Genomic DNA, 15,514 nt, shown 5'->3' with positions numbered 1-15,514 from the left:
GGGGCATTTGTCAATCCAAACGGCATGACAGTGAATTCATAATGCCCATACTGAGTATTGTTGGTGGCTGTCTTCGCGGTATCTTGCTCATTAATCTTGATGATCTGATAATACCCTGATTTGAGATCTATCTTTGTGAAGATCTGGGCTCCACTTAGCATGTCCAGAAGCTCATCAATTCTAGGGATAGGATACTTATTCTCAGCTGATTGAGACCTCTGTAGTCCACATAGAGTCTTAGCGTTCCATCTTTCTTTTTCTGAAAGAGAACTGGCGCACCCCAAGGTGAAACACTGGGTCTTACAAACCCTTATTCCAACAGCTATCTAAGCTGATCCTTGAGTTCGATGGCTTTAGAAACTGGCATTTTGTACGTGCGCAAGGCTACAGGTTGAGCTCCGGGGGTTAATTCTATCACATGATCTGCTTCCCGAATTGGAGGCATCTCTGTTAGCTCTGATGCTGGAAATAAATCATCATAATCACTTAACCATTCAGGTTCTTGAGCTTTTAACTTTGAGTCTATCGGATTCATTTTGAGAAGATAAATGCGTTGCTTCTTTCTAAGTCCTTTTAGTAACTTAGAAGCTTTTACTAACTGCAGACTTGGGGATCCTGAATTTTTGGTTCCTTGAACCTTGTTTCCGTGAAGGTCACGAAAGGAAATGGTTCCATTATGACAGTGAATGTCAGCTTGATTTTTGTGGAGACAATCCATTCCAAGGATCCCATAAAAAACTCCCAAAGGTATAACTCTGAAGAACTGACAGTCAATTTAATTCCCATCTAAATTGAAATGAATACGATCTGTCTCAAGGTGAGTGAAAAGAATCTTCCCACTTGCCAATTCAACTTGCATAGGTTTCCCTGATTTCTGATCTAAGATTAGCTTACGCAAGCATCCAGGGGAAATGAAAGAATGAGTACTACCTAAATCAATCAAAATCTTAAAAGGCTTACCCTAATACTTAGTTGGAGTATGGATGACGGAGAATTGATGGTTTGGCCCTTGGTTTTCAATTGCAGCATAAATCTGTCCTCTTTTCTCTTCCACTACTTCTGCAATTGTGACTGCTCTAGCTGCTGCAGTCTGAGGCGAAACTCTTTCTCTTTGGTTGCCCCAATTCTGGGAAGGAGTTCTGAGGCTACTCTGGATAGACAAGATGGCTGAGCTGGAGTTCTCCTGGGATTTCCCTGATTTGGGTGAGATGGACCTTCAGTTGACTGATAGGAAGGGGTTGGTCTTTGCACTCTCGGTCCTTGACTTCCCTATCCCCTTGACATGGCAGGAGTCGGGCAGTCTTTCAGCTGGTGACCAAAACCCTGGCATCCAAAACACCGGTTCTCACTTCTGAGCTCATCCCTCTGAATCCTTGAAATAGGTGGGGCTCCTGAGAAAGTGTTTTGGGGACAACAATGGCATGAGGGAGCAATGTTCTTGTTGGGGACCAAATGCAAGTGATGATGTTCCAGGATTTTGTGCTTCTCATGAAGCAACACGGACATCAATTACTTGAGCGAAAAGCCTTGAACAGGCCTTGGAGAGACAATTATTTTTTCCATCCTCTTCTTCCTCTATTCCTCCTCCCTTTCTCTCTCTTTGAGATCGCTCTCACTAGTTCTCACCTAGATCCCTACCTTGACTAAGTCAATTGAGGGTTTTGATGCTGTAGGTCCATTCTCTACTTGAATTATACATGAGAGCTTAAGCTTTGAATACCAGGTTGAGTGTGAAGTAGCAGCTCATACTATCGCGTAGGAGGACCAAAGACCACACGTGGAACACAAGTGATTCCTTCTATCTCTTGACATAAGAGTGACTTTCTTAACTCATCTTCACAAGAAAGTGAATTTCAGTAAGTATAATGGTAAACTCAACCCCACAAATTTTCTTGGATTCATCAGTTTGAAGCTGATTTTTCTATAGATAAAAAGTTGGATGTAAAGTGGTGTTAGCTAGTTGCTACATTGAGGGTGAAGCTATGTCTTAGTGGACTCATGGGGGTGAAGCTATATCTTAGTTACTACATTGAGGGTGAAGCTATATCTTAGTTGCTTGAGGGTGAAGCTGTATCTTAGTGGACTCATTGGGCCCATGCCAATTCCTGTTTTAGGGTTGTTGACTATGTGTGAGACTAGTTTGTCAACTGACTCAAGAAGTAGTTTCTATTGCCCTATTACCTTGAGCAGCTTGTGGACAAGTTTAGGGTATTATCGTAGAACGTGCACAACCGATCCTTCAGTTTGCCAACAAAGTCTCTCATGTGGCTTTATAGTTGAGCAAATCTGATGAGGACAAGAGAGAGCAATTCCTATATTGTGTCTAGACATGCAGATCTAATGGGATGTGCATATGTTTAAACTAGCAACCTTCAAATGGGCACTAGTACTTGATCAAAGTGCCATAATGAAGTACAATAGTGGAAAGAACCTCCCAACCCATATGCCTAAGTCTGTTACTACAAGTGGCAAGGATAAGAACCAAACTGGTTCTTCTCCAGGATAGAGATGAGCCTCTAGCTCCAAGAACTTGATGAATATGCCTAAAATTACTCTAGATAAGAAAGCATGTAAGACCGATGGGTAAGCTTAGGTAGGATGAGAAAAACCAATGTAAAAAGGAGGGGTGACACTTCTATTGTCACCTACAATAGGACATACAAGAGTGGGACCTAAGAAAACACTTTCCCATATCACAACACTAGCCTTGATAGCTTTAGTGGTGAGCTAGGCTCCCACACAAATCCATTCACAACCTTACCTTTAATAGTATTCTATCCAAACAACATTGATTGAACCAAAACAAACAAGAGAACTCTTCAATTCCACACAACTTGATCTTTTGTGAATTTAAGAAACCTGCGCAACTCACAATAGACCCTGAGAATTCAGAATTGAGGAGATGAGAGTAAACAACAATAGATCAAGAGAAATCTCACACAAATAACATTAACATAACCCATATTTATATTCTCAACTCTAACAAGATCATCAATAACCAAGAGAACTGCAGCAATCGCTTGCAGACTTTAACCATCCAATACAACTGGGAAGTGTTTGAGCAATCCTTGATCTAATCCAAGTTCCAACAGTGATGCAACCTGAGAGGTTTTGGGACACTACTTTCCATATAGAACCCTCTATTACCTTTGCAATCCGTGCTCTGGATAGATCTAAGTCTCCTCTAGTAGTCCCCACATCTCCTTCTTCTCTCAAAACAAGCCAACTGATATCCCAAAAGCTTCACAGCAAACTTCTCAACAAAAACCAGCTCTCTCGCCACTTCTCTTCTACAACACACATTACTATTCACGCACAAGATTTCTCTCTTTCTTTTCTTCACGCAATTGTGCTCTATCCCCGTGCATGCCCTCAACTACTCTACCCAATCTTGTTAGCTATTCTCCATACGCAGGTATCCATGCAACAATCCTATTTTCCTATATTTCCTAAGGTCTCTAACCATACCCAATTTGTTATTTTTCCTCTTGGGGTTGGGGTGGATATCTCCATTGAGCATATCTCCTTGGCTATAAAAAATCCTATCATATTTTGCCAAATCTTCCATGGTTAGAGCATTTATGCTCAACTAGATGCTATGATGCTATGAACTCATTGAAACAATCCGCAACAAAACATACATCCAAGTCCCAACAAGCTTCTTCATGTTCTTTTTTGCAACAGCATCAGTAGTAGGCAGGCCTACATCCATTGTCTCTAAATCTTTTTGAACTGTTAGGAAGTAGATGATGAAGGAAAGGAAAATGAGCTTGATTTGCACCCAACACCTGTGTATTACAAGTTATACACCATAGGGGAGTCCAAGTTAGTGTTTGATGCTGCCAAACATGATCCCACAAGTGAGAGTGGAGTCATCTATGATGGGCCTACAGAGGTCAAGGGAAGTACTGGCTAATAAACCAGGAGAAGATCCTAAGCGTTTCTACATAGCTAAGGACTTAAATAAGGCCAAGGGGGATGAACTTGTATCTCTCCTCAAAGAGTATAGGGATTTCATTGCATGAACATACCATAATATGAAGGGAGTTCCTACAGAGGTGGTACAACACATCATTCCACTAGTACCCAAAGCTAAACTAGTCCAACAATGACCCTATCTAATGAGTCCCAAATATGCAAGCATTGTTAAGGAAGAGATCAATAAACTCATTGAGTGTGGATTCATCTATGAAATTGAACACTCAGAATGGCTCTCACCCATTATGGTTATTCCCAAGAAGAATGGAAAGCTTAGAGTGTGTGTTGATCTCAATAAAGTGAATGCTGCCACATGCAGGGATCACTACCCCTTGCCATATTCAGACATGTGCTTGAAGGAGTTGCAGGCAAGGAGGCTTATAGCTTTTTGGATGGATCCTCAGGCTATAATCAAATTTTGATTGCACATGAGGGCCAAGCCAAAACAGCCTTTGTCACACTGAATATGGTGTATATGCTTAAAGAGTTAGGATATTTGGTCTAACCAACGTACTACGCACGTTCCGAAGACTTATGAATAATAATTTTAAGGACTTCTTAAGAAATTTCCTTGACACTTTCTTGGATGATTTGTGTAGTCATTTGTCTTGAAAAGAGCACCTAGCATGCCTAAAAAGGGTGTTTGAAAAATGACAATTTTATCGCATATCCTTAAACCCTTACAAATGCTAGTTTTGGATGAAACACGGAGTTATTCTTGGGCATATAGAGTCCAAAAATGGGATTTCCAATGATAAGAGAAAAATCAAGGTCATCTTGGAATTATCCCTTGCCAAAAAACTACAAGGGAGTCTAGAGATTCATGGGCCATGTCGGCTACTACCGTCGGTTTATTCTTTTCTATGTAGAAATAGCTCATCCTTTGTACAAGCTATTGATTGAATTTATATGGATCGAGTAGTGTCAACAAGCTTATGATGCGCTGAAGCAAGCCTTGGTCAATGCTCCAATCTTATGAACACCTAGTAACTAGGATCTCATCTTTCATGTACACATTGATGCCTCTAATTTTGCAATGATATGTGTCCTAGCATAGCCAAGGGAGCACAAATCGGACTATCCTACAAGTTTTACAAGTTGGCAACTAGATGAAGTTAAAATCAATTACACCACCATAGCATGAAGGGTTAGCAACGGCTTATGCTGTAAAGAAATTTTGGCATTATCTTGTTGTTGCTAACAATTTGTTTTCTATTTTGACCATCAAGCCTTGTTGTATCTAGTAAACAAAGCATGCTCCACAGGGAGGATGACAAGGTGGTTGTTAATTCTTCTTGAGTTAGATTTTAGAGTGGTTGTGAGACGTAGCAAGAAACATGTCATGGCACATCATCTATCCTGTATACCTAATGACAAAGCACCAATCGGGGTTGATGATGAGTTACAAGATGATACACTATTCAAGGTTGAGGCTATTCCAGAATGGAGTGACAAAATCGTTAACTTTTTAACTAATGGTTTTCTAGATGGTAAGAAACTGAGGAAAGATTTAGCAAGAAAGTTGCTAAAAGAGATTGCACCTTACCAACTCATTATTACTGGAACTCTTTATAAAGGAGGTAAGGATGACATATTAAGATGTTATACTATGAAGGATGAATACGTATACATCATGAACAAGCACACCAAGGTGGCCACTTCGCAGGCAACGTTATAGCAAGAAAAATACTCTGATCGAGGTATTGGTGTCCCACACTATTCAAAGATTGTGCACTATTTGTCAAGGGATGTGACGAGTGCCAATGTTGTGCAAAGTCGCAGAAGAAGGACATGATGTCACTACATCTTGTCAAAGTCAACCAACCTTTTAAAAAATGGGGCTTAGATTTCATTGGCCCTATTAGTCCTTCTACACGTGGCACACATGCACACTTCATCATTGTTGCCACAAATCATGTAACCAAATGGGATGAAGCAAGAGCTTCACAAAAAATAGATGACATGGCAACTGCTAAGTTTCTTCATGAGAACATCATTACCCGCTTTGGATGTCCAATTGAGCTAGTGAGTGATCAAGGTAAGCATTTCATCAACGATGTAATAAAAAATCTCACTAACATATTCATGATCGCTCACCGTAAGTCAACGCCATATTACCCACAGAAAAATGGCCAAGCAAAGAGCACCAAGGTTCTTATTTCAATATTGATAAAGACTGTTGAGGCTCGATGCATTGACTGGGAGTCTAAGCTCATAGTAGCTTTATGTGCCTATCGCACATCATACAAAGTTGCAATTGGTTGCACGCCATTTAAGATGGTGTATAGACTTGAGGCAACAATGCCTTGGGAGTTCATGATCCGTAGCTTAAGGAGCTAGGGATCATGAACTTATAGCTTAAGGTAGCTATAAGTTAAAAGCTTGACGGTAATGAATTGGCTAACTGGTTATTTATTCTAGAACAACTTATAAAGGAGAGAAAAATTGCAGTGCAAAACATGCTAACAAAAAAGGACCGAAGAAAGAAGTCGTTTGGCCAAAATCTCAAGAACAAGGCAATTAAGATAGGAGATCTTGTACTTATGTATGGGGTCGGGTCCGCAGTGAAAAGAAAAAGCTTAAATATACTGAAAAGGGACCATTTAGGGTTTGTGAAGTTACGTCACAAGGTACTATAGGTGTTGAGACTCTTGATGGAGTTGAAACTGTTGGTTTCCTTAATGGTAGTACGTTTAAAAAATACTATGGACCTCTTTAGCAAAGAATCCCTATGTTCTCTTCATGACAAGAAAGCTGCCAAGGAAAGGGTCGCTCAAAAGAAAACCTAAGCCCAAGAGGAGGCAAGGGAAAGACAAGACAAACTTCAACAACATCGAAAACAAAACCTTAGACCTATTGCACAAGCTTGTGTTAGAAAGATAATCGAGAACATGGAGGATCACATCCCAGCTCTTAGAACATCCATTCAATTGCCTAGCCCTTATGGTAAAGTGCTTTATAATGCATTACTTGATAAGGGGCTAGTGACAATCTAATTTCCTTCAATGCATGGAACCAGTTTGGGAAAACCCCAACTCATATAGATACCTCCTTAAAGGTGAAAGGTATCCATGGTAGAAATACTAAGGTTCTTAGGCTATTACAAATAGAGATATATTGTGATGGGGTAGCAAGCAACTGGTGGGAGACTTCCTCATTATACATGCCATAACATTACCTGAACTGGTAATACTTGATTGTATGTGGATGAAGGTTGCAAGATGTATGATTGATTGGTCGAGTGTGTCTCTATGGGTGAAACCACAGGTGAACAGCCTACTCATAAACCCCTGCCACCTCTCTCACTATTATCGAGGAGATTGCAATGAGGAAGACGTTTTAACATACACAAAATCTATGGAAATCTCATCCACGTCATTGTCACTATTAAAAAAACTCTTGATTCTTCTACGTCCACACATCAAACACTTGCATATCAAAAGAATGAACAGATATGACTAGCTATATAAAGTGGCAACCCAAATCTACCTTGAAATGGGTTCCCAAGATTTCTCCATCCATACCACCTCAACATCGACCAAGTAAAGAGGACCTCAACACAAGAATTGGTGTGGGAAGTCCAAGTTAAAAGTTATCCCAAAATGGATCCCCAAATGCTTATTAAAATCTCAAGGCTACTACAAGGGTAACCGTTGTATTTGGATACCAAAACATAAAAGTATACCACTAGTCTCATTGCCCAACCACCACTTACAAATTCCCAAATAACCTCATCAATGATGGTGGATAAAGTCTTTAATAACTCAAATGCCAACAAAGGGAAAGCTATTGTTGTAAAAGAACCTTCACCACCAATGTCCAAACAAGTTTGGATCCAGAAGAGAAACCCTATCACACGAGACACGGTGATTGATGGTGGTGAAGATTCTACATTACGGGTATGTCTTTTCTCTGAGTGTCTTGGTCTGAGCACATTTTTCTGAGCATGGCCTATATTGTGATTTCATAGACAATTTTATCATAACATCACACACCATTTAGTCATAAAACTACCCCAAGAAGATACTATATACATTTCTACCCCACAAAGATGCCGCTAACATCACACACCCTTTAGTCATAAAACTACCCTATTATTCACAAAACTACTTTTCATGTCTACTTCATTTCAACACCCTCCACCTACATCATCCATCATTCATACTACCATGATAGATAGTGATGATGAAATGATTGCAAGTCACATGGTGAAGAATTTAGGGTGCAAATTTGCATGCATCTATGCCGAAACATTTATTAGTTGCAAGGAGATACTTCAAGATTCAATTCACCATGATGATCATTTGTACACAACTCATAGTTTTGACATGCAAACCTTAATTAAGATATGACATGATTATCACATCTCTAGCAAATAGAAAAAGTTTTATGAAACCAACATGCTCAAAATTGAATATGCGATATTGAGATTAATATTCATGGTGGGTACTCACATGATGTACTAATAGTTCTTCAATATGATTACTACATCTCTAGCAAATGAAATAGGTGTAAGACACCACAAAAGTTATGCATGTTCAATACTAGGGCATCACAAGCAAAATGAATTGCTTGAAGGGAAATACTCATGTCAAATCACTAGACTCAATGCTTGAAGGGAAAAACTCATGTCAAATCACTAGACTCAATCTTCTTTACTAATGTCATCCACATAGATATTGCGACGATGCCTTCTCTCTTTGATGGGGGCATTGAATGCAATGTCATTACACATCATCTCAGCCATAGCACCTGCATAAGAAGGCAAAAAGCTAAAATAGATCAATCAATATCAATGCCTCATTGATAATAATATTCTCCAACCAACAAATAAGTTTAAAAAGATTAAACACGAGAGTAACATACTTACTAGTCATCTGGAAGATTAACAACCATTTCCACATCTTCGGAATCATTTAGAGTCCCATAGTTGCTTAACACATTTCCCTTTCCTTTCTGTCCATCCAAAAATGGTTGCAATATAGAATTGCAAATGTCAGGATCATTCTCAATAGATAAGCATGCTCTCCCAGAATGCACGCATGCTTTTTGCATAGAACTAGTCCCAGCACCTAAGTCCACCACATGTCCAGAAATTGGACACAAGAACTCCAAGAAGTACAACATCATGCATGGAGCCTTCTCCAATGCACCTCTCCATGGAATACTCTCTCCATGTTTTATAGTCTGCTCACTTGTTGGTAAATAATGATGAAACAAACTACTTCCAAAAGCAATGCCCAATTTGGTACCAACCCATGGAAGCATTTCCAGGATTACAAACACAAGACATACCAGCCCGATGAAGAAGGCATAAAACCACAACATCCACCTAAAGATAAGAAAAGAATTAAACATATACTTAGTACAAGCCATTTCATTATACGAGAGCATAAATTCTTTCAACAGGTCATTGTATGACAATTGTCTCACCTTATGATCAATACCACCAACTTTGATTGTGCAATATGCATCTAAGCATTGCATGTACATTTGACATGCAAACTCCAATCTACTGATCCTAGCATAACGCTCAACCAAATGAAGAACATGAGGAGCACACATAACTAGGATCCAGCCAGAATCTGAAACAACTGTGGCCGCTACTAGCAAGGAGTAGCGTACATGGTCCTCTGTTAATAAATTCCAAGATGGAGATGTGGAATCCTCTACTCCAAGAGCTTCTAGCTGTGTAGGCAGATCAATAATGACAAAATCTGCAGCCCAAGCAACACTCTTACCATTTCTTGTTTTTCTTTCACCTCCAAGACCCACAAAGTATTCCTTCATGTCTATATAGGCTTGTGTGAAGTTTGAGACAGACAATTGCTTCCCAAACTCGACATAATCATAGCACCAAACCTTGCAATGTGAAGCATCACATGTGCCACTATGATTCAAAGTTAGAGAGGTCAATGGAATGTACAAAAAGTGGACAGACCTATCTTTCCATTTACATCCTTTCAGAATGGGTGTAGACTGCAGTACCTGCACATCTGTACCCACACCACATATGTAAAGACACAAAGTGATAACAACATATGTTACACAAACAAATAATAGCTTGAAAAAAGATCAAGAGAACTTACCATTATTAGTACCAGGATTTTTTGGTGGCCTACCACCCTTCTTTAGTTCCATACTTGAATCTTTGTCCTTTTTAGTCATCTTCTCAAGTGTTTTTTGAACCTCAATGACTGCATCATCCTCATGGACTGAATTTGAGCTTGATGAACCCATCTCTCCCTTTTTATGCTGTGTGTACAGCTCTACCTCCTCCTCGATGCAACATCCTTTTTTCATATCGAGCCACCACGGGCAGTTCTTTCTCTCCCACTCAGAGAGCACTTGTTTCCCTTCTTTTTCTATCATGTTTGGAGAGTACATATAGAATTTTAAGTCTTGAATTTTTGTCCATACTCGACATATGGGCAACAATTTTTCAATCTTACCAACAGCTTTTAAGGATTGCAAGAATCTGCATACAATAAGAGTCTTAGTACAAAAGCGAAATACTTAAGGATGGATTTTTAATTGAAAAGGAAAAAACATGTATTGCTTACCTAAATACCAATCGTCGAGATGCCCTCGTCATCTCCATTTTTCCTGTTGTGCAGCTATAGCAACAGTCATTGAATCCTTTAAATCTTCATAAAGTTCAAGTCTGTTTATTGCTTGTATTTCCCCAAAATACTCTCTCAATGTAGGATCTTGAGGAAGCACAAAGCTAGCTTGTTGACTAGCAACCAAGACCTGAGAGAGTAACCTCTCAGATTCACAAAGAAACTGATCCATCCATGCCTCTTTCGCCATCCACTTTATGAATTCTCTATCAGCTTTTGGCATCCCATAACTTGTTCTCAAATTTGAATCTGACCCTAAGATTCTGAGGGTTGCTAGTTGTGTCTCCTTTGAGACTTTTGCAATGGAGATGTTATACAACTTTTCCAATGTGACAATGGATGATTTATCATCAAATGGGAGGCTCCACAAGATATTAAACCAATCTTCACCATTTGTTGGTTTGACAATAGACAGAATCTACATATAAACAGTACATGCAATCGTCACACTCAACTGTATTTTTTAATCATACAATACATGCATATCCCATACCTTGATCATTTTGTAAACAAAGATCATATGACCAATCTCAAAAAACACTTGAACACTTTAAAAAGTCAACTTTATGTTAAGAATCATTAAATTAACCATACCTTGATCATTTTTCGACCATACTTGAGATTCACATCCTTTCGAATACTTTTAAGTGATTTCTCCATATCAGCAACACTCAAATTTGGCTGAAGTTCCTTTAGCTTTGCCTCATAATCTTGCTTGTATAGTGGCTAAAATATATTCCAAAGAGATGAATGAGTACAATGAATTAGTTAGTTCTAATTTAAAAGACATCCATGACAAATGGTATGAAACTTACTGCAAATACCATTCTCCCTAGCATCAGAGATGTCAAAGGATACCAAGTACTTGATCCTTTACTGCTTTCATTTGCCCTATGCTTTTCAGGTGTCTTTTTTTCTTCCTCAGAAAAAAGTGATAAGTACTCATTCTCATCACATGAACACATTGTCTTCGTGTTGAACAAATAATCCTTGAGATTTGTTTTAATAATTACTGTTTCATTAAGGCTGAAAAATAAAAAATACATAGCTTCAAACATATTAAGAATTGTTCACAAAACCCTTAAAAGCTCGAAAAAAGGTAACACATATAAGTAAGAACTCGCACTTACAGATTGAACCTTTGAAGAGCAGCTATTAGCTTCATTTCTGTTTCTTTCTCTGGAGTAATAAAACTTGCTAAAACTCGAATATGCCATGCCTTTGATGTCTTGAATTTCTCCTCAATTAGAGACATCCATGCAACAGTACGGTGATTCCCCTCCCACACAAAAAACATCTTTCGAGACAAAAATGACCAATCAGCATCATCAACAATCTGTGCCTCAAATTCTGCATTTACATCCCTCCAACAAGAATCCCATGATTGTTCAATTTCATCTGTCACCTCTTGTGAAACACCATCCGAAAGTGTTGTAGATAAAATAAATATTCCTTTCTGTTGAATATATTTTTCTGCCTCTAGAGCTTGCTTTAGGCTATCCATATTAGTTCGTAGGCCTCTCACTCTTGTGTTTACAACACAACGACATAATGGGATCAAGGGAGCAATCTTTCCAGGATTGATTGCAAGAGATTCAATAACATCCTTCCCTTGGCCAATATCAAGTGCAGCAGGAAACTCTTGCTCAAACTCCTCATCTAGTTGTTTATCCTCTTTCTTTCTCTTCTTAGAAGATTCCTCCACAATTATAGTAGTGTCTTCAAAGTCTTCCATCTCCTTATCCTCTTCAACTTCAATTTCAACCTCTTTTTGAATCTCTAAATTTGGTGTAGATTCCACTTGCAAACTTCTCTTGCTACTTGTCCTTCCACCTCTCTTGCCTCCTCGTTCTCCTCTTCCACCTCTCCCCCTCCTCTCAGAAGTTCTTAATTTTACCATCCTGCCAATGTGACAAAGATGCATTTAAAAAAAGAAGTCATCACATGGCATAGAATAGACTTACAAGGTCAATTAAGTCCCAGCATTACTTCAATAGCATACAAAGAAACCCCAAGAGGCTTCAAAATAGAAAATACCTGAAGCTTGATCGTGATGCTGCTAATTGAAGTTGCACTTGACGAGATGATGGGGCTTGAGGAGACTAGCTGGACAACAAAAGCATACAAGAAAAAGTTATTAAGCATACAAGAACAAGTTATTAACCTTAAAAGCGTACAATCATACTTGTAAATCTAAGAGATGAAAAATCACTAAACTTTTGATATGCTTACATGTTCATAGATATGAGTTGTGGCTTCTTGTTTTGGACAAAACTCATGTATATCCTCCTCGTCTCAAGCACCCTAATGTATGGTATCTCTCCTCAATCTACTTATATATGCTAAGCCCAAAATCCTTTGAGGAGATCTACACCCCCATATGCAATGTTGTACTATCTTACAAGCTACCGGGCATCTAGGGTCTGCACCAAAAATAGCTCTCCACTAAATAATGGGGAGGACACCATGTAAGGACAACTAAAAGAAGTGGGATATGTATGAGTGCCAAAGTATCTTTTGAATCAACAAGGTAACGTTATAACTCTCCTAGTATGTATGAGTGCGGTCCTTTATCTAAGTAAAAGGAGCCTTGTAGTATGGATACTATAGTTGAAAAAATATTGACTCTTCATTAGTGGATTGGTTGTAATCATCTAATTGTATTGCCTTCGGGCGGGAGACCAAGCTGCCTTCAAGCCACCACTACAGAAGGATCTACTAGAGAGAAAAAAAAAGTACATGTACACAATATGCAGCCCACAGTAGAGAAAGGGCATCAACAATTGGTATAAGTGGCCAACAACAACAGGTACACTTGGTAAAACAATTAATACATAGATGAGTTGGTACAAACATTTTACATAGAGGCTGCAAAACATCTCAACTAGCACTCAGTGTTCACAAATCCAATTGGATCTTAGACAAAATTGGAAAATCAATCATTTATCATATACTACAAGCCCTTTCTGAATGCAAAGAAATAATGTGTGATTCTAGGCTTCCAGGGATGTGTAAACTCACGCCTATGTAGCTTGCATCTGACAAATCCAAGACCACAACATACGACTAAGTTCCTGGCAAGTGCAGATGAACTATGTAAAATGTGCATTCAATTATGTGTAGCAATGAGGGACTAGCGTAGCTATACAGCAACATCGTGCCTCTAGTCTTTAAGACTGGCTTGAGTATCAAGTACACTTTCTTTCCCTCTCAAAAGAACTGCTTTTAAAACTCACATTACAATGCACCGTTGTATTATGATCTTTCTTTCAATTTTTCAAGAAAAGCCAAATCTCATTATATTACCAAGAAAAACACGTCAAAATCCCACTCTGCACAAAGAGTGTGGATAATCTCTCCCCAAATCTTACATGCTGATGAGAGGAATCCTGACCTCCTGTCTCGCCAAATACACCAGCCTGACCCGCAATGCTAAATATCTATATGCATCTCTCCATTATTTCCATTATCTACCACAAAATCGTAAAATCAACTAGAGCTCTGGGTGAAGACACAATCTTGACTGCTTGATAAAAACCTATTGCCAGTACTTCCAAATGAGCTAAAACCCAAAGTTGCTTTTCAGAAAACATTTTATGTCAATGATGCATTAAGATCTTCCCTAATCAAAAAGTCCAGCATTAATTGAAAAGCTTACAAGGGGAGAAAGTCCTTGTTGTAAAAGAGCTGTTGGAGAAACGGATAGTGGATCACTGCGCCGCAATGCATGAAAACAATCCAGCTGGAAAGACAAAATTATAAGACACATATCAACCAATTCTTATGCGTAGTATACTTCTAAGCAAGAAGAACCCGCATAAATAAAAACATTGTAAATAAAGCACAACAAGGACATACAGCACTAGCCTTCTAAATGCTAGAGAGAGTGTAAGAGATTGTGACTGAGCGCAATGACAAAAAGAGATGATGTTATTGCAATGATAATTCTGATTATGAGAGAAAAAACAGTACAAGAACATACAGGTACGCGAGGGAGGCAGAGCGTTGATGAAAACAGGAAGGCGTTGAAGATTGAAAACAAAAGGCCAAAATACCCCTTTCGTCGACGAAAGGGGTATTTTGGCCTTTCATTTTCTTTAATTTTTTTAAGAAAATGAAAGGCCAAAATACCCCTTTCGTCGACGAAAGGGGTATTTTGGCCTTCGAAAGGGGTATTTTGGCCTTTCATTTGCATGAGGAAAAAGGTGGGCCACCCCCAAACGATGCCAAAATTAAAGGATACCGTCTTCTTGTTATTTGTGTAAGATTCTCATGATTTTATTGTTATAAAAAATTTCATGAAAACGATGCCAAAATTTGTCGGTCATTTAAGGATACCGTCTTCTTGTTATTTGTGTAAGATTCTCATGATTTTATTGTTATAAAAATTTCATGAAAATATCGTGTGATATCGTGTGTCTGCTAACACAATTGCAAAAAAACAAGATGGTTGTTTGAAGTTTTAAGTCGCTTTTTCATAGGGATATCAGTTCAAGTTATGGCATTTATGGTTGGTGTTTAAGAGACTAATGAGGAGAATTAAGACAAACCTTTTTTTTTCAAATTTGGGGCCCCTTTTTCCTCATGAAAATGAAAGGCCAAAATACCCCTTTCGTCGACGAAAGGGGTATTTTGGCTTTTCATTTTCATGAGCCCTTAAGAAAATTTAAAGGCCAATAGACCCCTTTAAGAAAATTTAAAGGCCAATAGACCCCTTTCGTCGACGAAAGGGGTATTTTGGCTTTTCATTTTCATGAGCCCTTAAGAAAATTTAAAGGCCAATAGACCCCTTTCGTCGACGAAACGGGTCTATTGGCCATTTATTTTCCTGAGAGCCTAGAGTACAGAGAGACACGAGGGCGCGGGAAAGGGGGGCGACGTGCGGGTGGGTCGCGAGTCATCACGAGGGCGAG

General features: G+C 38.9%; 1 protein-coding gene across 1 annotated transcript; it reads right to left on the bottom strand.

The window, feature by feature from the left end:
• Nucleotides 1-10,569: 10,569 nt before the first annotated feature.
• On the bottom strand, nucleotides 10,570-12,703 carry LOC147622805 (uncharacterized). Its single transcript, XM_086822612.1, has 5 exons — nucleotides 12,639-12,703; nucleotides 11,732-12,502; nucleotides 11,417-11,627; nucleotides 11,196-11,327; nucleotides 10,570-11,019 (listed from the first exon to the last, which is right to left on the bottom strand). Exons 2-5 carry the CDS (start codon nucleotides 12,499-12,501, stop codon nucleotides 10,570-10,572), a joined length of 1,563 nt encoding a protein of 520 aa, XP_086678738.1. The 5' UTR covers nucleotide 12,502; nucleotides 12,639-12,703.
• Between the last annotated feature and the right edge of the window lie 2,811 nt (nucleotides 12,704-15,514).

Source organism: Cibotium barometz, chromosome 28, assembly GCF_041138505.1.
Source record: "Cibotium barometz isolate CiBa-2024 chromosome 28, ASM4113850v1, whole genome shotgun sequence".
Lineage (NCBI taxonomy): Eukaryota > Viridiplantae > Streptophyta > Polypodiopsida > Cyatheales > Cibotiaceae > Cibotium > Cibotium barometz.
This window is presented reverse-complemented; position numbering and strand designations above follow the sequence as displayed.